The following is a 22,094-nucleotide window of genomic DNA, read 5'->3' as shown; positions in this document are numbered from 1 at the left end:
CTCAAACAAACCCTCTTTCCGCAGAATTGCCTCTGCATACAGAACCCAGTCGGCGTAATTTTTCTTGTTGAGCTTAGGAATCCCACAAGCATCCTGAAGGGCCATCATGACTCTGGCATTAGCCTTCAGCGTCATATATGCTGCTTTAAATCTTGCTGCGTCACTGCTGCAGCTGCCTTATTCCAAAAGCGCACTTAAAAGTTACTTTCGATTTCCCCAGCATAGTAACTTGTGCCTGGGAGCCTTTTGCCTATTCCCGGCAAAACGGCTTTGAAAGTTCAAAGTCCAGCCATAAAGCCATAAAGCCATTAACTAGAAGCTGGCAGGCTGCCCGGAGCAGTAGCACATACCTCATCAATCACTTTTACGCGCAGAGCAGATTCCGTTCCGATCTGTCCCTCTGCATTCCGATCCTTTGCCGGCACTCCGATTCGACTTCTGGGCCCATAACCACGTGTTGATTTAAAGCAGAGTCTCGTGCCCAGCGGAAGGATGAGGAGTACGTGCTGCATACTCTATATTGCTTTATTTACAGTTCAAAGCTGGTATATTACAGAAAGACATCTTGCCTCTGCCGGAGCAGAAAAAAATGCATCCTCTCTCCTCGACAGCTCGGAGAGAATCACAAAGTGAAAAACAGGAAACCAGTGTACGTCACATCCAGTCTCCCTTTCCCGTGAGAAACTCCAACAGTACAGACTGTGGAATGTAAACACCTGTCTCGTGACAAGCCCTTTCGCTGCACAGTGAAGGAAAGCAGAAACCAACAGTATAGATCCTCAAACTATTTAGCTGATTATCATCAATAAAAAAAGTTTGTGAATGTTTATTCAAAGCCAGCCAAGGAGTCCGGTTCGCTTTGTTGCGTCTTCAAATACTTTGTAAAGGGTTCCCATTCATCTTTAAAGTCACAGTTATCCTTGTCCCGTAGCTTATATGTCAGTTTTGCCAGTTTTGCATAGTCCATCAATTTTTCTTGCCATGATTCTTTAGTTGGGGTTTCTACAGTCTTCCATCCTTGTGCTATTAGAACTCTCGCGGCCGTTGTCGCATACATGAAGATGTTTTTCAGCTTTTTTGGCAGGTCTTTCCCTACAATCCTTAACAAAAATGCTTCAGGTTTTTTAACAAATGTTAAATGGAACATTTTCTTCAATTCATTGTATATCATTTCCCAAAAAATTTTAATTACATTACAATCCCACCACATATGATAAAATGTCCCTTCCTTTTCCTTACACTTCCAACATATATTTGAACTAGTTTTGTGCATTTTCCCTAACTGCACTGGTGTTGTGTACCATCTGTACATCATCTTCATGTAATTCTCCTTCAGTAGGGAACAATCTGTAAATTTTAAATCAGTTTTCCATAATTTTTCCCAATCTTCCATCATAATGTTGTGACCTACATCTTGTGCCCATTTAATCATAACTGATTTTACCTCTTCATCTTTCGTCTCCCATTCTAATAATATGCTGTATGCGGCCTTCAGTAATTTCACTTTCCCTTCGATCACTTCTGTTTGAAACCTAGATCTTGTGTAACTGAATCCTTTCTTGCTGTCTTCTTTATGTGTTTCATTTGGTTGTCGATAATGCAACCAATGTTTAACCAGTAATTAATACGGTGGCAGGGCACAACTGCAGCAGGAGTAATGGAATAATTTTATGCAATAATCTTGACAATGAAGATCTCAAAACATCATTGGCTGATGCATTCTGTGCAGCAAAGCATCACTATGCTATCGGAGGAGCATTTCGCCCCTTGATTCTGGATGCATTCGCACCCGCATTCGCAAACAGCAGAATAATAATAATAATAATAATAATAATAATAATAATTTTATTTATACCCCGCCCATCTGGCTGGGTTTCCCCAGCCACTCTGGGTGGCTTCCAGCAAAATATGAAAAATACATTAAAACATCAAATATTAAAAGCTTCCCTAAACAGGGCTGCCTTCAAGATGTCTTCTAATAGTCAGATAGTTGTTTATTTCCTTGACATCTGATGGGAGGGCGTTCCACAGGGCGGGCACTACTACGGAGAAGGCCCTCTTCCTGGTTCCCTGTAACCTCACATCTCGCAGTGAGGGAACCGCCAGAAAGCCCTCGGAGCTGGACCTCAGTGTCCGGGCAGTATTTTACTCCCATATTGTCTTCAGAAGGAGAATACATCACTCCAGCACTGTTCGCCGTTGAGGGAAGAGCAGCTATCCCTTGTCATAAGAGAACTTGGCTCATACTGTTCTCCCCAATCATAGGTGCCCAGGAAAGTCAAAGCAATTTCACTTTACCGCTGAACCACTTGTATTGTCCAAAATAGCAAGGGAGGTCACAGTACTTTTGCCTCAAAATACTGTGGGCCACTGAGGACATGATTCTGCACCTGTATGTATGTACAGCTGTGGCACCCGTAATGGAACCGAGCATGCTAAATACAACCACCGGTTTGCTAAAAGACACACAAGAAAGTCACAAGAAGACTGTGGCACAAGAGGCCACTGGAATGGAAGCCGTAATGAATGGTCAGGGCAACTCCAAACTCCAGAGCCAGGTAAGGAATTTCAATTCCTCATCTGAAGCTTTGACAAACTTATTCTACATATCAAATTCCCATTTACTTGGCAGAGTCTTGGGCTGCATTATTATAGATGGTGAAAGGCGTCCAACGTAATGGTCGTGGAAAGGCTTTTGTAAGCCATTAAGCCCGATACCTTTTAGGTTTCTGAATTTCTGAAACATGGAAGAACAAGCAGAATTAAACACCTTTCTTTGCTGTTACCTCTCTCTGCCATGTCATTCATTTCACCCCTGTCAAAACCCTAGTGATAGTATAGCTGCTATATTAAGACATGGCTTTCTGCATCAGAATTACACAAAACTGTCAGAACGTTATGAACAGCTAGCTTAAAAAGGGAGGGGAGAATGAGCCTAACGTTCATTCTAGGTGTGAAAGTAAACTAAAATAATTTAGGGCGAAGCTAGCTGCTACTTGTACATTAGCGATATTTGCTGCCGTCAGGGAATGCACACAGACTACTAAGCAGTAGAGAAGATTAATATGCCATCTTCCTAATTCAGTTTGGAATGCATCTGATGGTGTAGAAGAATAACGCTTCTGATTCCCAGGTATTTCCATAAAAGTAATAATGCAGCAATGTAAAACTGAATGTGTATACAGTATAATAAGATGTAAGAAATTGTGCTTGCTTGTGACAACTGTTTGGTATGTATCCTGGAGTCATGGGAGCAGGAGACCGTATTGTAACCACAGTATCTCAAAGAAGGGATTTCAGGTCCAGAGACCGAAGTGATTTCTCATTATTTTATTTTTAACACCATTCTAATTCTCAACTTGTGCTTATAGATGCCTGCGTTCTTAACTTTCCACATCTGTCTTGTTAATGCTATATTCTTCTCAGGCTGGGGCGGATATAAGGAAAATCTAAACCCACAAAGTATAAATACAGTTAGTTTCAGAAATACAAGTGATGGCATTTAAAAAACCAGCAACAACTATTTAACATTTTGATATATTGAATATTATTAGATTTAATAATCAGGACTACGGTAATTGCGACTTGCGTTGTGGTAATGAATATTGACACATGACTCACAAGTGTACTGAATTTAATTAACACTAATAGAACGGATTGAATAATAGGAGGATTAACATCTGTTAGAGAGCCAAAACAGCGAGATTTATAGCTCTTTGAATAAATATTGGCCTCTAGAATATGAGGTCAATAAATCTTATGTCTGACCTTCTCTTAAACTGGCACCTGAATCCATATAGAGGACTCTGTAAGTGTTTGTGAAGTTCAGCTCCCCACCTCCTTTACTTCTCCCTGTTTGAAAAATCAGTGAGAAGATTAGGAGTCTTCTTACTGATTACAAAACAGAAGCACCCTAGTCCTTTCCTTCAAAAATCAGATTTTTCAAGCGAGATTACTAAATTGACAGGGGGGAATCAGCATAAAGAAACATTATTAAAAATGACCCTACTCAGATGTGACACTAAGCCATGGTCTTCATCTCCATTTCCCTTCCTTCCACCACCTCATATGTGGTGATTAAAGAGTTCCCAATCCTAGTTTAGGAGCAAACCATAGTTTGCTGTTTCATCCAAACTTATGTGTGCAATAATTTGCCTGCAAACCGATTGTTATGTACTGAGTTGAATAGGATCCAAAATGCAGCAGTCTGATTGGTCCGCAGGAGCCATCCAATCCAACTCCAGGTGAAAGTGAATCCACAATCTGATTGGCCTACAGGAGAATCCCTGAATTAGCCAATCACATGGGGGCCATTGTGTAAATAATTTATATAAGGCAGACATTTTGGGGGAACTTCCATTCCTCACTACTATGAGCTGAATAAAGAGCATGAAATCCACACTCGACTCCGAGTATATTTCACCAGAGTATATTTCACCCTGGACCAGAACTTATGTACTCTGCATGCAAGGGGAGCCTGAGGCTCATGACTATAATTCTAAACCTTGATTTCATGTGATACCAGCACCCAATATTATTATGGTTACTAATTTGTTCTTTAATTCACTGTAGATAGCTTGCACTCCTCTCCAGCAAATAGACTGGCATGGGATTCTGGACTAGCTGTGCTCTAAATCACCATGTTTTGGGGGACCTTCCACTGTAATAGTGGAAATAGTTTGCGAGACACTTCAGCTCAGTTGTAATTTTTCTATGTTTCTCGACTTCTTCTACCCTCTAAGCTGGCTCTCCACCGGTTTCGAGACTTTTGTATTAAGCAGCGTATTAAAATGTGACATGTGGAAACCACTAAACACACAGCTGGAAAACACTGTTTGAAAATTGACTCTGAATAAAGCTCACAGCATTTTATTAATTTTGCTATAAAGAGCAGCATCTATACAGAGGGAGCACATAATGTGGCAGATTGTGACCCTGTGCTCACTTTTTAAAGCATTGGTTGTGGTTACGATAAGGCTGAAAGGCCAGAAATTCTTCATGGTGCATCCACCACAACAAATTATTACAGCATCATTTGTTTCTGATTGTGACTACGCCAACAAAACATTCCTGTCTGAAGAAGAGTACGCAGTGGTTAAAACTTTTTTAAAAAGAAATTATTTTAAGGACCATAAATAATAACCATAGGTAAAGGTAAAGGAACCCCTGACCGTCAGGTCCAGTCATGGCCAACTCTGGAGTTGCGGCGCTCATCTCGCTTTACTGGCCGAGGGAGCCATTGTACAGCTTCCGGGTCATGTGGCCAGCATGACTTAAGACGCTTTTGACGAACTAGAGCAGTGCACGGAAATGCTGTTTACCTTCCCGCTGGAGTGGTACCTATTTATCTACTTGCACTTCGACGTGCTTTCGAACTGCTAGGTGGGCATGAGCTGGGACTGAGCAATGGGAGCTCACCCCGTTGCGGGGATTTGAACTGCCGACCTTCTGATCGACAAGCCCTGGGCTCTCTGGTTTAGACCACAGCGCCACCCGCGTCCCTAATAACCATATTCCAAACAAAAAATTCAGGATCCATATTCTCATCACTGTGTGTCCTGCCCCCTCATTTGTTTTCAAAGTCATTTGTAAAATGCAGTAATAATAATAAAGATGTCCTTTTACATTAGCAGATATCTAAAGCCCCTGCAAACTGTTTCCACTGTTAATTCCCTTGGGCTTTCTGGAAAAAGTGAAGAGACTCTAGATTTAAAATTTCTGAATTAATGTGCTGTAAGGTGAACTCTTAACTCTGCTTAAAATATTAATCTGTAATTAATCAATGGTGAAGGCTTATTGCTATTCATTTTTAATTATAATATTTGGATTGGGATGTTCTCACATAACAAAGGTTACTACTCTTTTGCGTTTTAGGGCAAGCATTAATTTTAAAGTTTTTATTGGAGCAGTTGTAAAATATTTAATGAGAACCATATAACTGCATTTAATAAAATTGTTTATTGGCAATATAGCTATAAAGAAAATTAGAATTCCAACTGGTGAACAGCTTTTGCCTTTTAGCAAAGAAAGAAAGAAAGAAAGAAATAGCAGAAATATTCTGTGGACATCGGATATGGTTATTTTCTCTTAATTTAGAACTTATTCTAATGTAATGTTTGATATTCCCAGGAAGATTTTATTAGGAAAAAGTGGGGGAAATTACACTGCGAAGATCTACACAGCTTTTGCAGGGCTAATCCTAAAAACACATGGCAGCTAGAATTATGAAACTGACATGAGACTATCCCAGGAAAATATGCATAGATAACCTCTCATTTTAAAAAATGTGAATGCTCCTGGGATCACTTAAAAAAGGCATATTGTGAGAAATACCCGTGTTAAGAACTATTTTGGATCTTAAGCTGCCAACAAACCATAGAATCGTAGAATTGCAGAGTTGGAAAGGAATCATCTAGTTGAAAGTGTCATCTAGTCGCCGTCTCCCCTGCAATGTAGAAATCACAGCTAAATAAACCCTGAGAGATGGCTAACCAATCTCTGTTTAAAAGCGGGTCGTTCCACATCATTTCAAAGAGGTCATGTCACCCTCTGTCTCGGATATTGATGAAATTTGGTGTACACCCTTCCCTTATGGTTGAAAAAAACAACCTTAAATTTCCCCCCTCTATCTCACACGGTTTTACTTTTATAGCACTTCAAAGTTTCGTTACATCTGAGTTGTCTGTCCCTCTTGAGACCCTCGGCACAAGATATGCTTGTGCACATTTTAATTTTTTTCCTCCATAACCAATGATCAGATCTCTTTGAAAGTTTACACAGAGCTCAATAAAATGATGAGGATTTCAAAGGGGGGGGGGGAATACACCAGCACTCAAAAGATTTTATAAATGCCTAAAAAAAATATAAATGCACTTGTAGCCTAGTTTTTTTGGTGGAAAAACTAGGTTTAGAAAACCTGATTTACAGCGTGTCAGATTGCTTACCGGGGCAAGACAGTTTGAGCATGTTGCACTGATCCTGGTCCAACTATGCTGGCTGCCCGTTGGTTTCCAGGTCCAACCCAAAGTGCTGTTTCTGACCTATAAAGCCTTAAATGGCTCAGGAACACAATACCTCATGGACTGCCACCGCCCAACCTCTCCCCATATGAACCGACCCAGACCCTGTGATCATCATTGTGTGCATCCTCCATGAGAGGTATGGGGCAACACAAAAACAGGGTCTCTTTTGTGGTGGCTACCCATTTGTGGAATGCTCTCCCTGGGGAGGCTCGCCTGGTGCCTTCATTACATATCTTTAGGCATCAGGCAAAGACATTTCTCTTTAACCAGGCCTTTGGCTGATTAACATTCTATGTCATGTTAAATGTGTCTGTGGAAGTGGGAGTTACTGGTTTGTTCTTGTTCTTGTTTTTATTATGTACTTTGTGTTCTCATTTTGTATTTTTATGCTGTGATCATAGTCTAACCCCCTTCAGTGCATAAATCTCAACATGTGGTCCCCCATCCAATTCGAAACCATACCAGACCCAGCTTTGCTTTGCAAATGTGCTAGCAGTTTACAAATATAATAAATAATATATATATATATTAAAAAGTCATTAAAGAAAACACTCACAGTTTACCACTGTTTAGAAAACATTAGGCAGCCTCCCCACCTTCTCATGCTTACAGGAAAGCCCAAGTGAGGATGCAATGAGGTTTTCCAGAAATGTGGGCACCTAGGGAGGCTGCATAATGTAGACCTTTGGAAAGATGCTTTGGAGAATGAAAGGAAGGACATTCCGAAACATCCCCTGCCACCTTGAAAGTGAAATAAGCAATATACCTTGCCCATGAACTTTCTGCAAAATGTTATCCTGTCTTTCATGATATTTCAGATGTTCTTTTCTCATAAATTGGTAGAGAATGGTAAGGGGGGAAAATATATGCAAGAGAAATTTTCAGCACAGCCTTGGTCCATAGATGACTGCTACATGCAAGTTACTTGCAATAATATCTGCTTGGCTCAATATGCAGAGATGGGAAAGACCGATTTTAAACAACCCCGAGAAAGGCATAGAAATAAAGAACATGGATAATAGATTTTTGAAATAGAGGTTTCCCCTAATTCTTTTTAATGAGGTTGTATGGCCACGCAGCGCTGTATATTTTGCTGATTCTTTTACTTTCCTTGGAGTTGATCTGAAGGTCATTGCAATGATTTTGTGCTAAACCATATACAAGAGTTTGGGCTTTCTTAAATGTTAATGCTTCCCTTTAGATCTACCTAAAACAGGCACAACTATCATTATAACTCTTTAATCCCTACTGCAATGCAAATCTGGAGGTTGCTACACATGCTAGCTCAGACAACGGTAATATTCAGTGTGAATAATAGGGAGCCGTTCCAAATCTCTCATGAGGCATTTATTTTTCTACAGTACTGTACAACTCTCTCTCTCTCCTTTTAATAGCCAATCATCAAATAATGCATCCTTTCCCACTGAACGTACATTTGTACTGTGATTTTTTTCTGTTCCCCTAGAGGAAGAGAGCAACAAAAAACAAAACTCATCCCAGTGCACACAAACTATGAAAAGATCTTTAAAATAGTCTTTTGAGATGACTTGCTGCAATTTCTTTACTCTGGGGGGCGGGGGAATCACTTTGCAGGCGGTTGGGGGCTGTTCTCTGAACAATATTTTAATGACATGCTTTATAGATGAGTATTAAGTAAATGACCTGGTTGTGTGTAAACAAATACAGTGGTACCTCGCAAGACGAATGCCTCGCAAGACGGAAAACTCGCAAAACGAAAGGGTTTTTGGTTTTTTGAGTTGCTTCGCGAGACGATTTTCCCTATGGGCTTGCTTCGCAAGACGGAAACGTCTTGCAAGTTTGTTTCCTTTTTCTTAAAACCGTTAATACAGTTGCGACTTGACTTCGAGGAGCAACTCATAGCATGCGGTGTGGTAGCCTTTTTTGAGGTTTTTGAAGACTTTGGTGATTTTTGAAGCTTTTCCCAAACTTTTCCGACACCGTGCTTCGCAAGACGAAAAAACTCTCGGAACGAATTAATTTCGTCTTGCGAGTCACCACTGTAACTATAGATAGATATTGATATAGATGTTAACACCGTAGCTCTTGTACTTTTGATATGACCAACCAGGACACACTACAATGATAAGGATAACTTCTGCTAATTAATAGACCACCTTTAGTTTTAATTTTCCGTGCTCTTGGTGACCTTCATACTTTGTATTTGCAAGGATTGATATTAGGCAGGCAATTTTCTTCTACATTGTTAAATACTTTCTTGTTTGATTTTGCCCCATTAGGCTAATACATTTTTAACAAGCAATTTTATTTTATTCGGTACATTTAAAAAGAAAAATCTGGTTTTACTTGGCTTTTGATCAGTGTTAACTTGCTTTTGACATTAGATTTTTATCAGTGTTTTTAATGTTTATTTTTATGTAAACCGCTTAGACGTTATGAGTGACTAAGTGGTATATAAATCCCGATAACTGCTAAATGCTACTCGTATTATAGGAAGAGTGATTGTGGCATGAAAACCAGTGTGTGGAAGAAGTAGATAGAGGTTAGAGCTTGTATTCAAGCTCCTCCTTCACGCAGAAGGAGATGTTGGCCAGTAGCTAATATCTACACCATGGGTAAGCAAACTAAGGCCCGGGGGATGGATCTGGCCCAGTCGCCTTCTAAATCCGGCCTGCGGAACGTCCGGGGATCAGCGTGTTTTTACATGAGTAGAATGTGTGCTTTTATTTACAATGCATCTCTGGGTTATTTGTGGATAGGAATTCGTTCATTATTTTTAAAAAAAATATAGTCCAGCCCCCCACAAGGTCTGAGGGACAGTGGACTGGACCCCTGCTGAAAAAGTTTGCTGACTCCTGATCTACACACCTTCTTTTCTGCATGTAGGAGAAGAAGGGAGCAAGCCCCCTCTTGCCCAATTGCCTCTGTCACTCTCCATCAGTTGGACGCCATCTGTGTACAGCAAGGAGCCTTCTCTACTTTGCAGGCTCGCTTTGTAAGCCTGGAGGACCGTGGTTCTAAAATGCACAGGCTTCCTCCTCTCCCTGCAGTCATCTCATGGGGGTCGGACAAGAGGGTCATGCCAGCAGGGTAGCAAGATCTCTCTTCTCCCCTTCCTCCTCCTTGGGACGACTAAAAGAATGCTTGAAGCAGCCTTGTCTCCCAGCTTTATTTACTTGGAAGAGCAATTATATCCTTCTAAACGTGTGTGGGACGCGGGTGGTGCTGTGGGTTAAACCACAGAACCTAGGACTTGCCGGTCAGAAGGTCGGCGGTTCGAATCCCCGCGACAGGGTGAGCTCCCGTTGCTCGGTCCCTGCTCCTGCCAACCTAGCAGTTCGAAAGCACGTCAAAGTGCAAGTAGATAAATAGGTACCACTCTGGCGGGAAGGTAAGCGGCGTTTCCGCCCGCTGCTCTGGTTCGCCAGAAGCGGCTTATTCATGCTGGCCACATGACCCGGATGCTGTACGCCGGCTCCCTCAGCCAATAAAGCGAGATGAGCGCCGCAACCCCAGTCGGTCATGACTGGACCTAATGGTCAGGGATCCCTTCACCTTTAAACGTGGTTGTGCGAGGGGTGTTACTGGTTTGCTCGAGTTTTAATCTTTGTTTTGTGTTTTTATGCTGCGGAACACCAACGAGATCTTCTTCTTATTTTATTTACCATTATTTATTATCATCTTCGTGTTTTCATTATGTATTTTGTGTTTTTAATCTTGTATCTTTATGCTGAGATCTACGGATGAAAAGCGGTATACAAATCAAATAGATAAATAGCATGAAACGAGCTACTTCCACATGTGCTTCCCAGAGCTTTCTTCAGAAAGAACTGGAAGCACATAAATAGAACAGAGATGCCACCAGAATTTGAACCTTCCGTAGCCAAGCCCAGCACAATGTTCATTATATCTACAAATGAGGAAAAAGCTTCATAACTTCTTAAAAGCTGTTTAAACAAGTTGTTTTAAAACCATTAGTTCCATGTCATCGGTTAAGCTTTGAGGACTGGGAAGGATCCATAGCTCAGTAGTAGAGCACATGTGAATTTAGTCCCTGGTATCTGTAATAGTCTCCTGCCAACCTAGCAGTTCGAAAGCACGTCAAAGTGCAAGTAGATAAATAGGTACCACTCTGGCGGGAAGGTAAACGGCGTTTCCGTGCGCTGCTCTGGTTCGCCAGAAGCGGCTTTGTCATGCTGGCCACATGACCCAGAAACTGTACGCTGGCTCCCTCGGCCAGTAAAGTGAGATGAGCGCCGCAACCCCAGAGTCGGCCACGACTGGACCTAATGGTCAGGGGTCCCTTTACCCTTACCTTTATCTGTAATAGTCAAGCTAGGGAGGTCTTCTGCTCCCAGAAAGCACTGGGCTGCTTGATCTTATTCCATATATACAGAACACATTGAAACTCATCGGTGCACCTAATGGGGCTTTGCTAATTTCCTTTCCTTTCCCAAGCCCTACTCCTGACTTTTGGCAGCTGCTTTCGGGCCCCACAGGAGAATACAGCAGGATGGGCCCTAGCGTTTCACAACCTGGATTTCCTAAATAGTTTTTGTTTATCTAATCGCAGTATTTCTCAAGTCTGCTTTCGGGTCACAATGTTTCATGGCCGCAATTCCCCATATCGTAGCTGACAGAGACCAATGACACTTGACTGGTCATCTGGCTTATGTGCCTGGTGGTGAAGTCAATGAGGTGAACCTGCCATCTTTGGAATTATGACTAAACATGTCTAAGCCAGAAACCGTCCCCCATCCCCCCAATAAATGAAACGGGTAGGGCAAATACGGAGGCATCTGTTTCTTCCTCTTCATAACATCCAGTAGCTCTGAGGAATGTGGAAGCGGCTACAATTATTTTGACAAATGCCTTTATCTCTCCATTTTGTTGTACGATGCAGTGCAAGGGAAACTCTGGTGCACTCATGCGCAGCAATAATTTATTAGTGGTTTAGGGATGTGGGCCCAGAACAAATTCTAGACAAAAGAAAAACATGTTTGGGTTTTTACAGACTGCTTTGGCAAAAGGACCAAAGCTGCAATTGGGAGTGCCAACATTTGGTATTTCGTTTATCCCAGTCGGGGTGACAGCTGACAAATGACCTCGGTTTGGTTTTAATTACCGCTGGAGATGATGGGGGGGGAGGGAGCCTTTGAATTCATCTGCAACCAATTTCACAATACAAAGCAATAAACAAGCAAAGTATTTGTGGCATTTCACTGATTTTTATTTTTTTTAACGCCAGTAAATGAAGGGTGCAGTTTTAACACCATGAAACAATGGCCTGTTTGGGGGTTGTGATGAGTTCCTAGGACTGAAATCAAGACCCAATATTTGGTATTTTGCACCTGATTCTCTAATGTGCTCTGGGGGCTGCAGCTCTTTCTGAAACCATGCTGCCCTTCATTTCAATTAAATTTATCTCTTCTTTTTAAAAAAAGTATTCAGAAGTTATTAACGGAATCTGGTCTCCTTTCAGCCATATGAGAATGATGACCGGTGAAAGGGAGTGGGTAGCTGAATTTTGCTGACACATGATGGTAGTGGTATTATGGGTTGCATTTCAGCATAGAAAAGCCTATGGCAGGAATTCCCACATATGATCGATTTGCAGAATGTGCAGCAGGGATGGAGAATCTGTGGCCCTCCAGATGTGGCTAGACTCCCAAGTCCCATCATCCCTGCCACTTGGCCATGCTGGCTGAGGGTGACCAGAGTCCAGCCACGCTATCCACAAAGCATACTGTACAAAGTCAGAATGGCAATGCTAATCATGGAAAAAGTCATTACTTCTAGAAAGCCATTGTCTGCACAGACATGCACCTTCCCCAACCCAAATGTGCAGATGTTTTGAACTACAACTCCCATCATGCCTCCTGCCAGCTAGAGGGCATGAGGTTGCCATGGTTTAGCAGTGTCAATCGCCACATTTAAATCACATCCTCACACACTGAAAGACGCAATGCAAGCAAAGCACAAATATGTTGTTGTTGTTGTTGTTTATCTGGCTGAGTTTCCCCAGCCACTGAGGGCAGCTCCCAGTCGAGTGTTAAAAACAATACAGCATTAAATATTAAAAACTTCCCTAAACAGGGCTGCCTTCAGATGTCTTTTAAAAATAGGATAGCTGCTTATTTCCTTGACATCTGTTGGGAGGGCATTCCACAGGGTAAGTGCCACTACTGAGAAGGCCCTCTGTCTGGTTCTCTGTAACCTCACTTCTCACAGTGAGGGAACCGCCAGAAGGTCCTCGGCGCTGGATCTCAGTGTTTGGGCTGAACAATGAGGGTGGAGACGCTCCTTCAGGTATACAGGACCAAGGCCGTTTAGAGCTTTAAAGGTCACCACCAACACTTGCTGTGTAATATATGTGTAATATCACTTTCATGAAGACATCCTGAGAAAGGCAAAGCCCAGAAATCTAAAGATGATGCCTTTTTTTTTTTACAGACCCTCAGAGGTCAATGAAAGCTCAGTAAATGCAAGAAATCATTTGCAAATTTCATTGACCCATTTACTACAGGATTTGTTTCGGTGTTTTTGTCTTGGACTTGGGAATGTCCTTATGATTGGCATCTATCCACAGTCTGTTTCACAACTGCAAAGTCTGCTATGAGATCATAGAATCATAGAATTGTAGAGTTGGAAGGGACCCCAAGGTTTATCTGACACCTTGCAAGGCAGGAATCTCAGCTAAAGCATCCATGACAGATGGCCATCCAACCTCTGCTTAAAAACCTCCAAGGAAGGAGAGTCCACCACCTCCTGAGGGAGACCGTTCCACTGTCAAACAGCTCTTACTGTCAGAAAGTTTTACCTGATGTTTAGTCAGAATCTCCTTTCTTGGAGCTTGAAGCCATTGGTTCAAGTCCAACCTTCCAGAGCAGGAGAAAACAAGCTTGCTCTTTCCTCCATGTGAGGTAAGAGCAGGCTTACTCAACCTTTGCCCTCCAGATGTTTTGAGACTACAATTCCTATCATCCCTGACCGCTGGGTCCTGCTAGCTAGGGATCATGGGAGTTGTAGGCCAAAAACATCTGGAGGGCCGAGGTGGAGGAAGCCTGGGTCAGAGACTTGGGTATTGAAGTGACAGCCTCCAAAACTTGTAAGCTCTCAAACACAATGTTTAAAAATCATGTTACAGAGCCTACAATTTTTGAATCACATTAGTGATATATATATTGAGAGAGAAAACCCAATGCATGCAACAAGTGAATAGTATGAGAACCCATACAAGTAACACTGACACACACTAAGTAGAATAGTAGAAGCATAACCACCCGACCCTCCGCCACTCCCCCTCTCCCTTTTTTCCCTTTTTTCTTCTTCCTAATTGTTTAAACCAATTCATAAACCAAGAACTCATACACTGTCCACTAATAATGAAACATATGTTGTAGATATTTTTCCACATTTATTTTGCTATTTTTGTGATATACAAATGACATTGGGGAGGGACAAAGCATAAGACTGAGGAAAGGCCAAGTAATACTTTTTCATTGCTCTTATGTAAAAACATAAATAAATACTGGCAATCTCCCAAACATTTCCATCTTTTCACTTTGCAAAGTTCCCAAGCACATCCTACAAGATGAGCATTTATCTCCTGAGAATCTCACTAAGCCACAGGGTTGTCCTCAAGCACTAGACTGAATATTGGCATGTAGGTCAGCGAAATGTCCCCAAATTCAAATTAATTTAAGCTTCTGCTCCAAAATAGGTCAAGAATAAATTACTGTTCCTGGACCTAGGTCAAGTAGGTCACTAGGCCAAGTTCCTATAAATTTCAAAACAAGGACACGGGGAAGAAACTTAGCTAAGCCACTTCAATTTTTACATGGGTTTTATTTAAAGTACTGTAGTGTTTAGGTTGTGCAACAACATTTCTTTATGCAAATCTCCATTCTTCTGTATAGGAACATCTTTTACGAAGAAAGCAAGCTATTGATGAGATTATGAACTGAGCAGCAACATTATGAACATGTCTGGGATAAAACACAAAAACAAGGTTTAGGTTACATTCATCATCTGAAGAGAGAATGTTATAGCTATTCTTACTCCTTTTAGAGGTGTAGCTTACCAGTTCAAACAGCCCAGTGACACATCTGGCTGCACAGAAAAATGGTAGGAAAATTCTTTTTCCCGTCTAGTGAATTTTTCTACAAGGCTGGTTAAGGGGGCGAAAGGAATTCCATTAGGTATCAACAATTCTAATTATCATTTTCACTTGTCCATACATTTTCCTAACTAACTCTAGATCTTTTGCAACACACGTCTTATTAACAATATCTGCCTTCTCTATTTCTATTTCTCTTTCTCTCTCTCGCTCTTGTATTTTTCCTTACTTTCGAAATTGAAATGAATATTCGGGCCATGTATCACATTCTGTATTTTGTGCTCATTGATTCGTGCTTGTGTCATGTTGTGATGTGTAATTAATATCCAGAGAGTGGGTTGGCCTATAATAAAAAAAGCAGGACTTACTGCAAAAGCAAATCGAAATGAGCAGAGGCAGGTTCAGGTGAAAACATGCCATCTTTTGAATCTAACATTGATTTCAAGCCAAGATTCTCTTGCACATTAGATATTAAAATAGCAAGGGATGTGTGTACAATATGATAGGTTGGGAAATATATTGAGTAATTTTTTGACATTTATATTAAAATTAATTACCTGGGCTTTATCAAGTGAAGTGTATCTTTGTTGCAGGAGAAATAATGCTATTAAGTAAAGGTAGGCATCATCATATTTATTGTATCGATCGATCAGCAGCTTCTGACACTGCCTTTTTGAGGTTGAGCCAATGAGTTTCAAAATCAAAGCAGGCAGTATATTTGCTCATAGGAAGGAGCCCAGAGCAGGTTGAATGGAGGCTGTATTTTTTAGGGTTATATGGCAAGTATTTATTTTCTAATTAAGAACTTGTCAGGCCAAGATTTCCAGCATAGTCTGGGAAGACCTAGATGCAGCTACTCTTGGGTGAATTTCTGTGCTATGATTATTCGTGGAACACCTATGTTATCAACAACATGCCTGAGATCACATGCTGAAGCTGCAATCCTAAAAGCACACTCACTTGGAAGTGTTCCCAACGAACTCGGTATCCTCTGAGTAAACCTGAACATGTGTAAGATGGTGCTACGTGTCATTTTGGACTTAATTTGCAAAATGGAAGATCCTGTGTCCTCTCCTTTCATGAAATCCTTCCTCCTTATCAGGAATATTTATATCTGAAAGTTGTGCCATGATGAGAGAAAGGTTTGAGTGTATCAGAAGAATTTACCATCAGCTTGTTGCCTTTGTAAAGTGAATTGGGTTGTGTGTTTTTGTGTAAACCTGGTGAAGAACAAGGGAGAGGTTGAGTTATATACTAGTTTTAGTTTGTGGGGCGTCGTATCCAGTGGAATGGGTATTCACCATGTCGCGAGACACTAGACAGGAACAAAGACTTGTGGGAAATAGGCTAAACCCTCAATTTTTCCTCCTATCTAGACACAAACAGTACATTCCTCCTAGCTCTCCTGACTCACCTAAGTTTTTTACTAGTTTCTGAACCCTCCTTTTTTTCTTTAGATTTCCCTGATTGTCGTTTTAGTTTTACAGTTCTTTGCGTGTTGTGTTCCCCCCCACAAACCCTTTCATTTGCGCTCTACGTTTGGCCGTTCTGCTTATTTGCCACCTTTCTTTTATTCCTTAGTTGTTTACTTGCATTGATAAATTCTCCAGAACCGGTGCCCTTGCTGCGGCACCAATGGCCGTTGCCGCCTTCAGGAGCGCTCTTTTTCTTTCCCTCAGCAGCTGCCCCCATTTTTCTGGGGTCACAACTGTCTTTCTTTCTTTCGTTTTGGTGTGTGTGCTACTTGTGTGACTGCTGGTGTGGCATTTGCATTCTCTTGCTCGGATTTAAAAACGACTTGGCCACCTAATCCCGGTTCGCTGTTTTAACACGGGCAACGGAGTGAGCGTTCCTATTACGTTTGCCTTTGAAATTGAGTCCTGACTGAGTGCCTCCCGGTTCGCTTTGGCGCTGATGGAGTGCCTGCCCTCATCCTTATCCTCCTGGTCGGCAGCTGTGATGGGGAGTGTGTGTCTAGCTTCTGTTTCCCCCAACTCCTGGTCCACGGTGTGGCAATTGGAGTTGAGTGGTTTGGAGTGAGGCTTTTGCCCCCTTATTCTCCTGGTCCACTGAGTGGCAAATGGAGACTTTTGGGGCTGAATTTCTATAATCCTCCTCCCGGTCCACGGTGTGGCAAAAGGAGTTGAGTGTTTATTTGGTGAAAATCAGAGGCTGTGTGTTTATGTGTGTGCCTCTTTGCCGTTTTAATGGCCGCCATGGAGGAAAAAACCGACTCTTTATTTGTATCCTTTCACCCGTCTTCCTTAGGGGTTAAAGTTTCCAAAGCAACCTTAGGTAGGTGGATTAAGGCCTATATTTTCATGGCTTTACGAGTCCCTTAAATTACCCCATCCATCTCACGTTCTAGCGCATGTTGGACATTTGTAGGGCAGCCACCTCGTCGTCATCTTCCACCTTTACCAGACATTACAAATTGGACCAGCTGTCGAGGCAGCCTTTGGCTGTACAGTGCTCCAGCAGGCATTATACTCAGCGTATTGCAGAGATGGGACCCGCCCAAATTGGTGACTCCACTATGGAATGTCCCATTCCATTGGATACGACACCCCACTCCCAAAACTACACTTTTTGTAAGGCCAGTTGTTCTTTTTCATTGACACACACGCACATAAATCTAAAGCAGCATTGCTTGTTTTGAAGAGAGACTATATCAGGGAGCAGAATCTAACCCTTGTAGTTCTCATTTTCAAGTGATATGTTTTAATCCAACATTTCTTTCTCGATACATTAACTAATTGAGTAACTTGTGTGTATTCTTTTGACTGAGAAAAACAAAGGTAGTAACAAAATAAGCGGTGCGCCAGAATTTTTTTTATTCTATTTTTATTTGCATTTTCAAAAACGGGAACAGAGCATATTTAACCCCCATACCCTTCCCTCCCCCTGTCCCACTTACAGCTTTGTACCGAATACAGCATGTATACATATACCATATGACTTCCCTTCCACACTTTCCCTGATTCCTTTGCTTTTCTACTACTCTGCATAATCCACATCTTTTTAATCATCCAGTTTGTTATCTATTAAATACTCCATCTATTTCAACTCTGGTGGATTTACTCGAGACCCGCTAAGCTATGTATTTGTCTATACTGGTTCTTAAAATATTCAATAAATATTATCCCTTCCTCCTTATATTCCTTATCTTTGTTTTCTCTTACCCTGTTCATCAGACTTAGCCACTTCAGCATATTCAAGCATTTTACACTGCCATCCTTCCTTGGTGGGAACTAGACTTGTTCTCCGCCTTGGTGCCAATAAGGTTCTAGCTGCTCGTTGCAAAATTGTCATTTTCTGCCAGTGACAATGCAGATCCACAGTGAACTATTTTGAGTTTTGTAACGTAATGGGTTGGGTATTAAACAGTGAGCACCTCTTGCTTTTGAACATGTATGCTACCACCCATAAAGGGGTGTCATGTATATTTCATTGCACTTGATTTATGTTTTATAATGTTAATTTTAGCTGCTTTGTTGCACTTCCCACCTCTCCCTTTATCTAAACCATAGTTTTTAATTCTGCTAACTGATAATGAGGCATGATCCTGCCAATGTGTTGTTGTGCGCACATCTCCCTGTGTGGGAGGGAGGTCAGTTTCTGGGTTCGCCAGCCAGCCAGGATGTGTTTGTGGGACAGAATTCCATATGTAGAAGCATTGTGGAAGAGGGAGATTTGGTTGAGCAAACAAGCAGAGCCTAAGATTTTAAGGAGGCCAGTACAAACTTGCAGGTTCTTATCAAACCAAGCATATGTAAGGTTTGATACATATATGTGGATTCTTTCCTGTGAACCACTCTGAGACCTCCAGGTACAGGGCGGTATATTTTGTTGTTGTTTAGTCGTGTCCGACTCTTCGTGACCCCATGGACCAGAGCACACCAGGCACTCCTGTCTTCCACTACCTCCCGCAGTTTGGTCAAACTCATGCTGGTAGCTTCGAGAACACTGCCCAACCATCTCGTCTTCTGTCGTCCCCTTCTCCTTGTGCCCTCCATCTTTCCCAACATCAGGGTCTTTTCCAGGGAGTCTTCTCTTCTCATGAGGTGGCCAAAGTATTGGAGCCTCAGATTCAGGATCTGTCCTTCCAGTGAGCACTCAGGGCTGATTTCCTTCAGAATAGATAGGTTTGATCTTCTTGCAGTCCATGGGACTCTCAAGCGCCCCATAGACTGCAAGAAGTCTCCTCCAGCACCAGGGTGGTATATAAATTCAATAATTAATTCTCCCCCTTTTTATTTCATTTTCTTTTAAAGGATTTTGACCCTTTCTTGCCTACTTGAGTCCCTTTGCAAACTGTCATCCTTAATATATGACTTCCTTCCTTCCTTCCTTCAGGTTGCACCCATCATTAAAGAGAGATTGATGAAGAAAGGCAGCATGATGTTGGGCTACCAGCCGCATCGTGGCAAAGTCAACTTCTTCCGCCAGGTCATTATCAGCCCCCAGGTGAGCCGAGAGGACATGGACTTCCTGCTCGACGAGATTGACTCACTAGGCAAGGACTTGTAGTTGATGCTTCACAGCGCTAGGCTTTCCTTAGTTGTGCAGTTTACAGCATTGTCGCCCAACCTGTGGCCTTCCAAAATGTTGCTGGACTACAACTCCCATAATCTACGACCATTGGCCATGCTGACCGGGGCTGGTCAGAGTTGGGGTCCGACAATATCTGGAAGGCCAAAGGTTAGCCACCCCCCTACCCAGTTTTCTGGGAGTAAGCCTCCTTGAACTCTAGGGGACTGACCTTTGAGTAGACATGTCTAGGGTTGTACTGTAAGAATGTTTGCGACATGATGGTATTAGACCATGTAATCCATAGATCAATGCCCAGCTGGCTGAAGCCACTGCCAGGAACGCCTAGAGAAGTGGTTGTCAATTCTTTGTAGCCTTGCTTGTAATAAAGAGCCGATACTTTTCAAAACTAGACATTTTGTGTCTAACGTTGATATGTCATTGGCTGATAACTGAATGCTAATAATGGGCCCCGTTAACTGCTAACATATATTGTTATAAATTAGTTAAAGTGAATGGAGTTAAGCCATCGCTGTAGTAGGGCCAGATCAGTGGGTATTAAATAAAAAAGTACCTTTATATGCATTGTGAAGATTAGATGTTCAGGATTGGTGGGCTCCACTTATGCAAGAGGTTTTTTTTCTTACTAACTAGGAAATTAAGTGTTGTGCACTAATTACCATCCACCATTTTTTCCTGGAAACATCCAAAATGCTACATACAAAATACTGGGTTGGGGCAAGACTAAGCTAATTCTACTTAGGTACCATTAAAATGGAGGGGAAAGTGGGTGATGATTTCAATGGGATCTAAGTTCATCAAGTGCGATTTAGTCTGAAGCCATCCTATTGTAATTTACACATCCATCATCCTTTTCTCTTTTTATCTTGGGTCAGAGGGATTGTACACAGTTTCTAAGACAGTTTGTATTAAATTTCTATTGCTAAAACATCAGCAAGGTATTTCTTAAGCATTTTAGAGGCCTATTGAAGTTAAATAAATTCCACATGTGTATGTGTGTGTATATATCTCCTAGAGTTGTATTTTTTTATGCTGTGTGGCTATTTAAGGTAAGGATTACTGTATTGATTCATCCACTGGTGTGTTTCTAAAGATGTAAAAACTATCAAATTTCACTTGAGCAGAGTATAAATGGAGGGATTACACTAAAAAAATAATATAGGTGTGTAATAAGTTGAAATTTGTCCATAATATTTAGAGACATAGTTTTACAGTAAAATACTTTTTGTGAAGCTGAAAAGACCCATACTAGGTTTAATCCATTCTATTTAATTTGTTTATTACAGTGTGTTTTAACCAATTGCTTTGTAATTCATGGTCTTGTTCTTCCATTATTGCTGTATGTAGAAGTTTTGCTATATTTGCAGGCATGGTGTAATGATTAATTTATTAGAGATCTGTATTTTACCTGCTTCTGTGAGATCTATGTGATGATACGTATAGTGCATAACAAATTGCCTAGAAGTGCTTTTTGTAGCAGCACATTTAAGTCTAATGTGCAAAATATGTGTGTTCTTAGTTGAATCTTTGAATAAAAAGGCATTGATAACTCTTAAAAACCAATCCAGACTATTTCTTCTTTTTTAAAAAAATAAAAATGGAGCTTGAATACTTGTTAAAGAGGGACCTCACGTATCTCGCAGCTTCCCGGAACTAGTTTTAGGCCTGAGTAGGCCCCGGGGGAAGTTTCCTTCTGATGGACCCCTTCTTACCATTTAAGTATTAAATCAATTTATATATACTGCCCTGGGGTGCTGGTGGTGAGCCTGCTGTTCTCACTTACCTACTCAGAAGCTATTGTGTTGTCTTGTTTTGTAGTCCCCACTCAGACAGGAAGCTCACTGATGATAAAACGGGGACCATGTTTTCCACCTTGAGCTCCTCACAGGAAAGGTGGGATGGAAATATATCAACAAATTCTGCTCAGTCCCTTTGTCAGCTGGCTTTCCGTCATTCACTGCAGGGGAGAGAGTGCGTTCTTCACCCCCCGGTTGTACCTCCATTTAAATGTCTGGAACAGTCCTTAGGGACAAGCATGGATGCTCTAAACCCACAGTTCAGATCTCGCGTGCTTCCAAGGAATTGCTATGCCTGCTTTTGCTGCCCTTTCTGTTGCCAGATTAACCCACCAACATGTAGCCCTATGAGCAAGGAAATGATGTGTAGGTAAAAAGGTAAAGGACCACTGGACGGTTAAGTCCAGTCAAAGGCGACTATAGGGTTGCGGCACTCATCTCACTTTCAGGCCGAGGCAGTCGGCGTTTGTCCACAGACAACTTTCCGGGTCATGTAGCCAGCAGGACTAAACCGCTTCTGGCGCAACAGGACACCGTGACGGAAACCAGAGCACACGGAAACGCTGTTTACATTCCCGCCACAGTGGTACCTACTCATCTACTTGCACTGGTGTGCTTTCAAATTGC

General features: G+C 41.7%; 1 protein-coding gene across 3 annotated transcripts in view; it reads left to right on the top strand.

Moving 5' to 3' along the window:
* Positions 1-21,234, top strand: part of GADL1 (glutamate decarboxylase like 1) — a 104,254-nt gene extending 83,020 nt beyond the window's left edge. For all 3 annotated transcript variants that reach the window (XM_080974834.1, XM_080974833.1, XM_080974835.1), the window contains exon 15: positions 19,477-21,234. In XM_080974834.1, coding sequence (XP_080830960.1) covers positions 19,477-19,650 — 174 coding nt within the window. In that variant the 3' untranslated portion in view covers positions 19,651-21,234. The remainder of the gene's footprint in view (positions 1-19,476) is intronic.
* The last annotated feature ends 860 nt before the right edge of the window (positions 21,235-22,094 follow it).

This window comes from Podarcis pityusensis, assembly GCF_964106645.2.
Source record: "Podarcis pityusensis genome assembly, chromosome: 12".
Taxonomy (NCBI): domain Eukaryota; kingdom Metazoa; phylum Chordata; class Lepidosauria; order Squamata; family Lacertidae; genus Podarcis; species Podarcis pityusensis.
The sequence above is the reverse complement of the archived record's forward strand: the minus strand, read 5'-3'. Positions and strand labels throughout refer to the sequence as shown.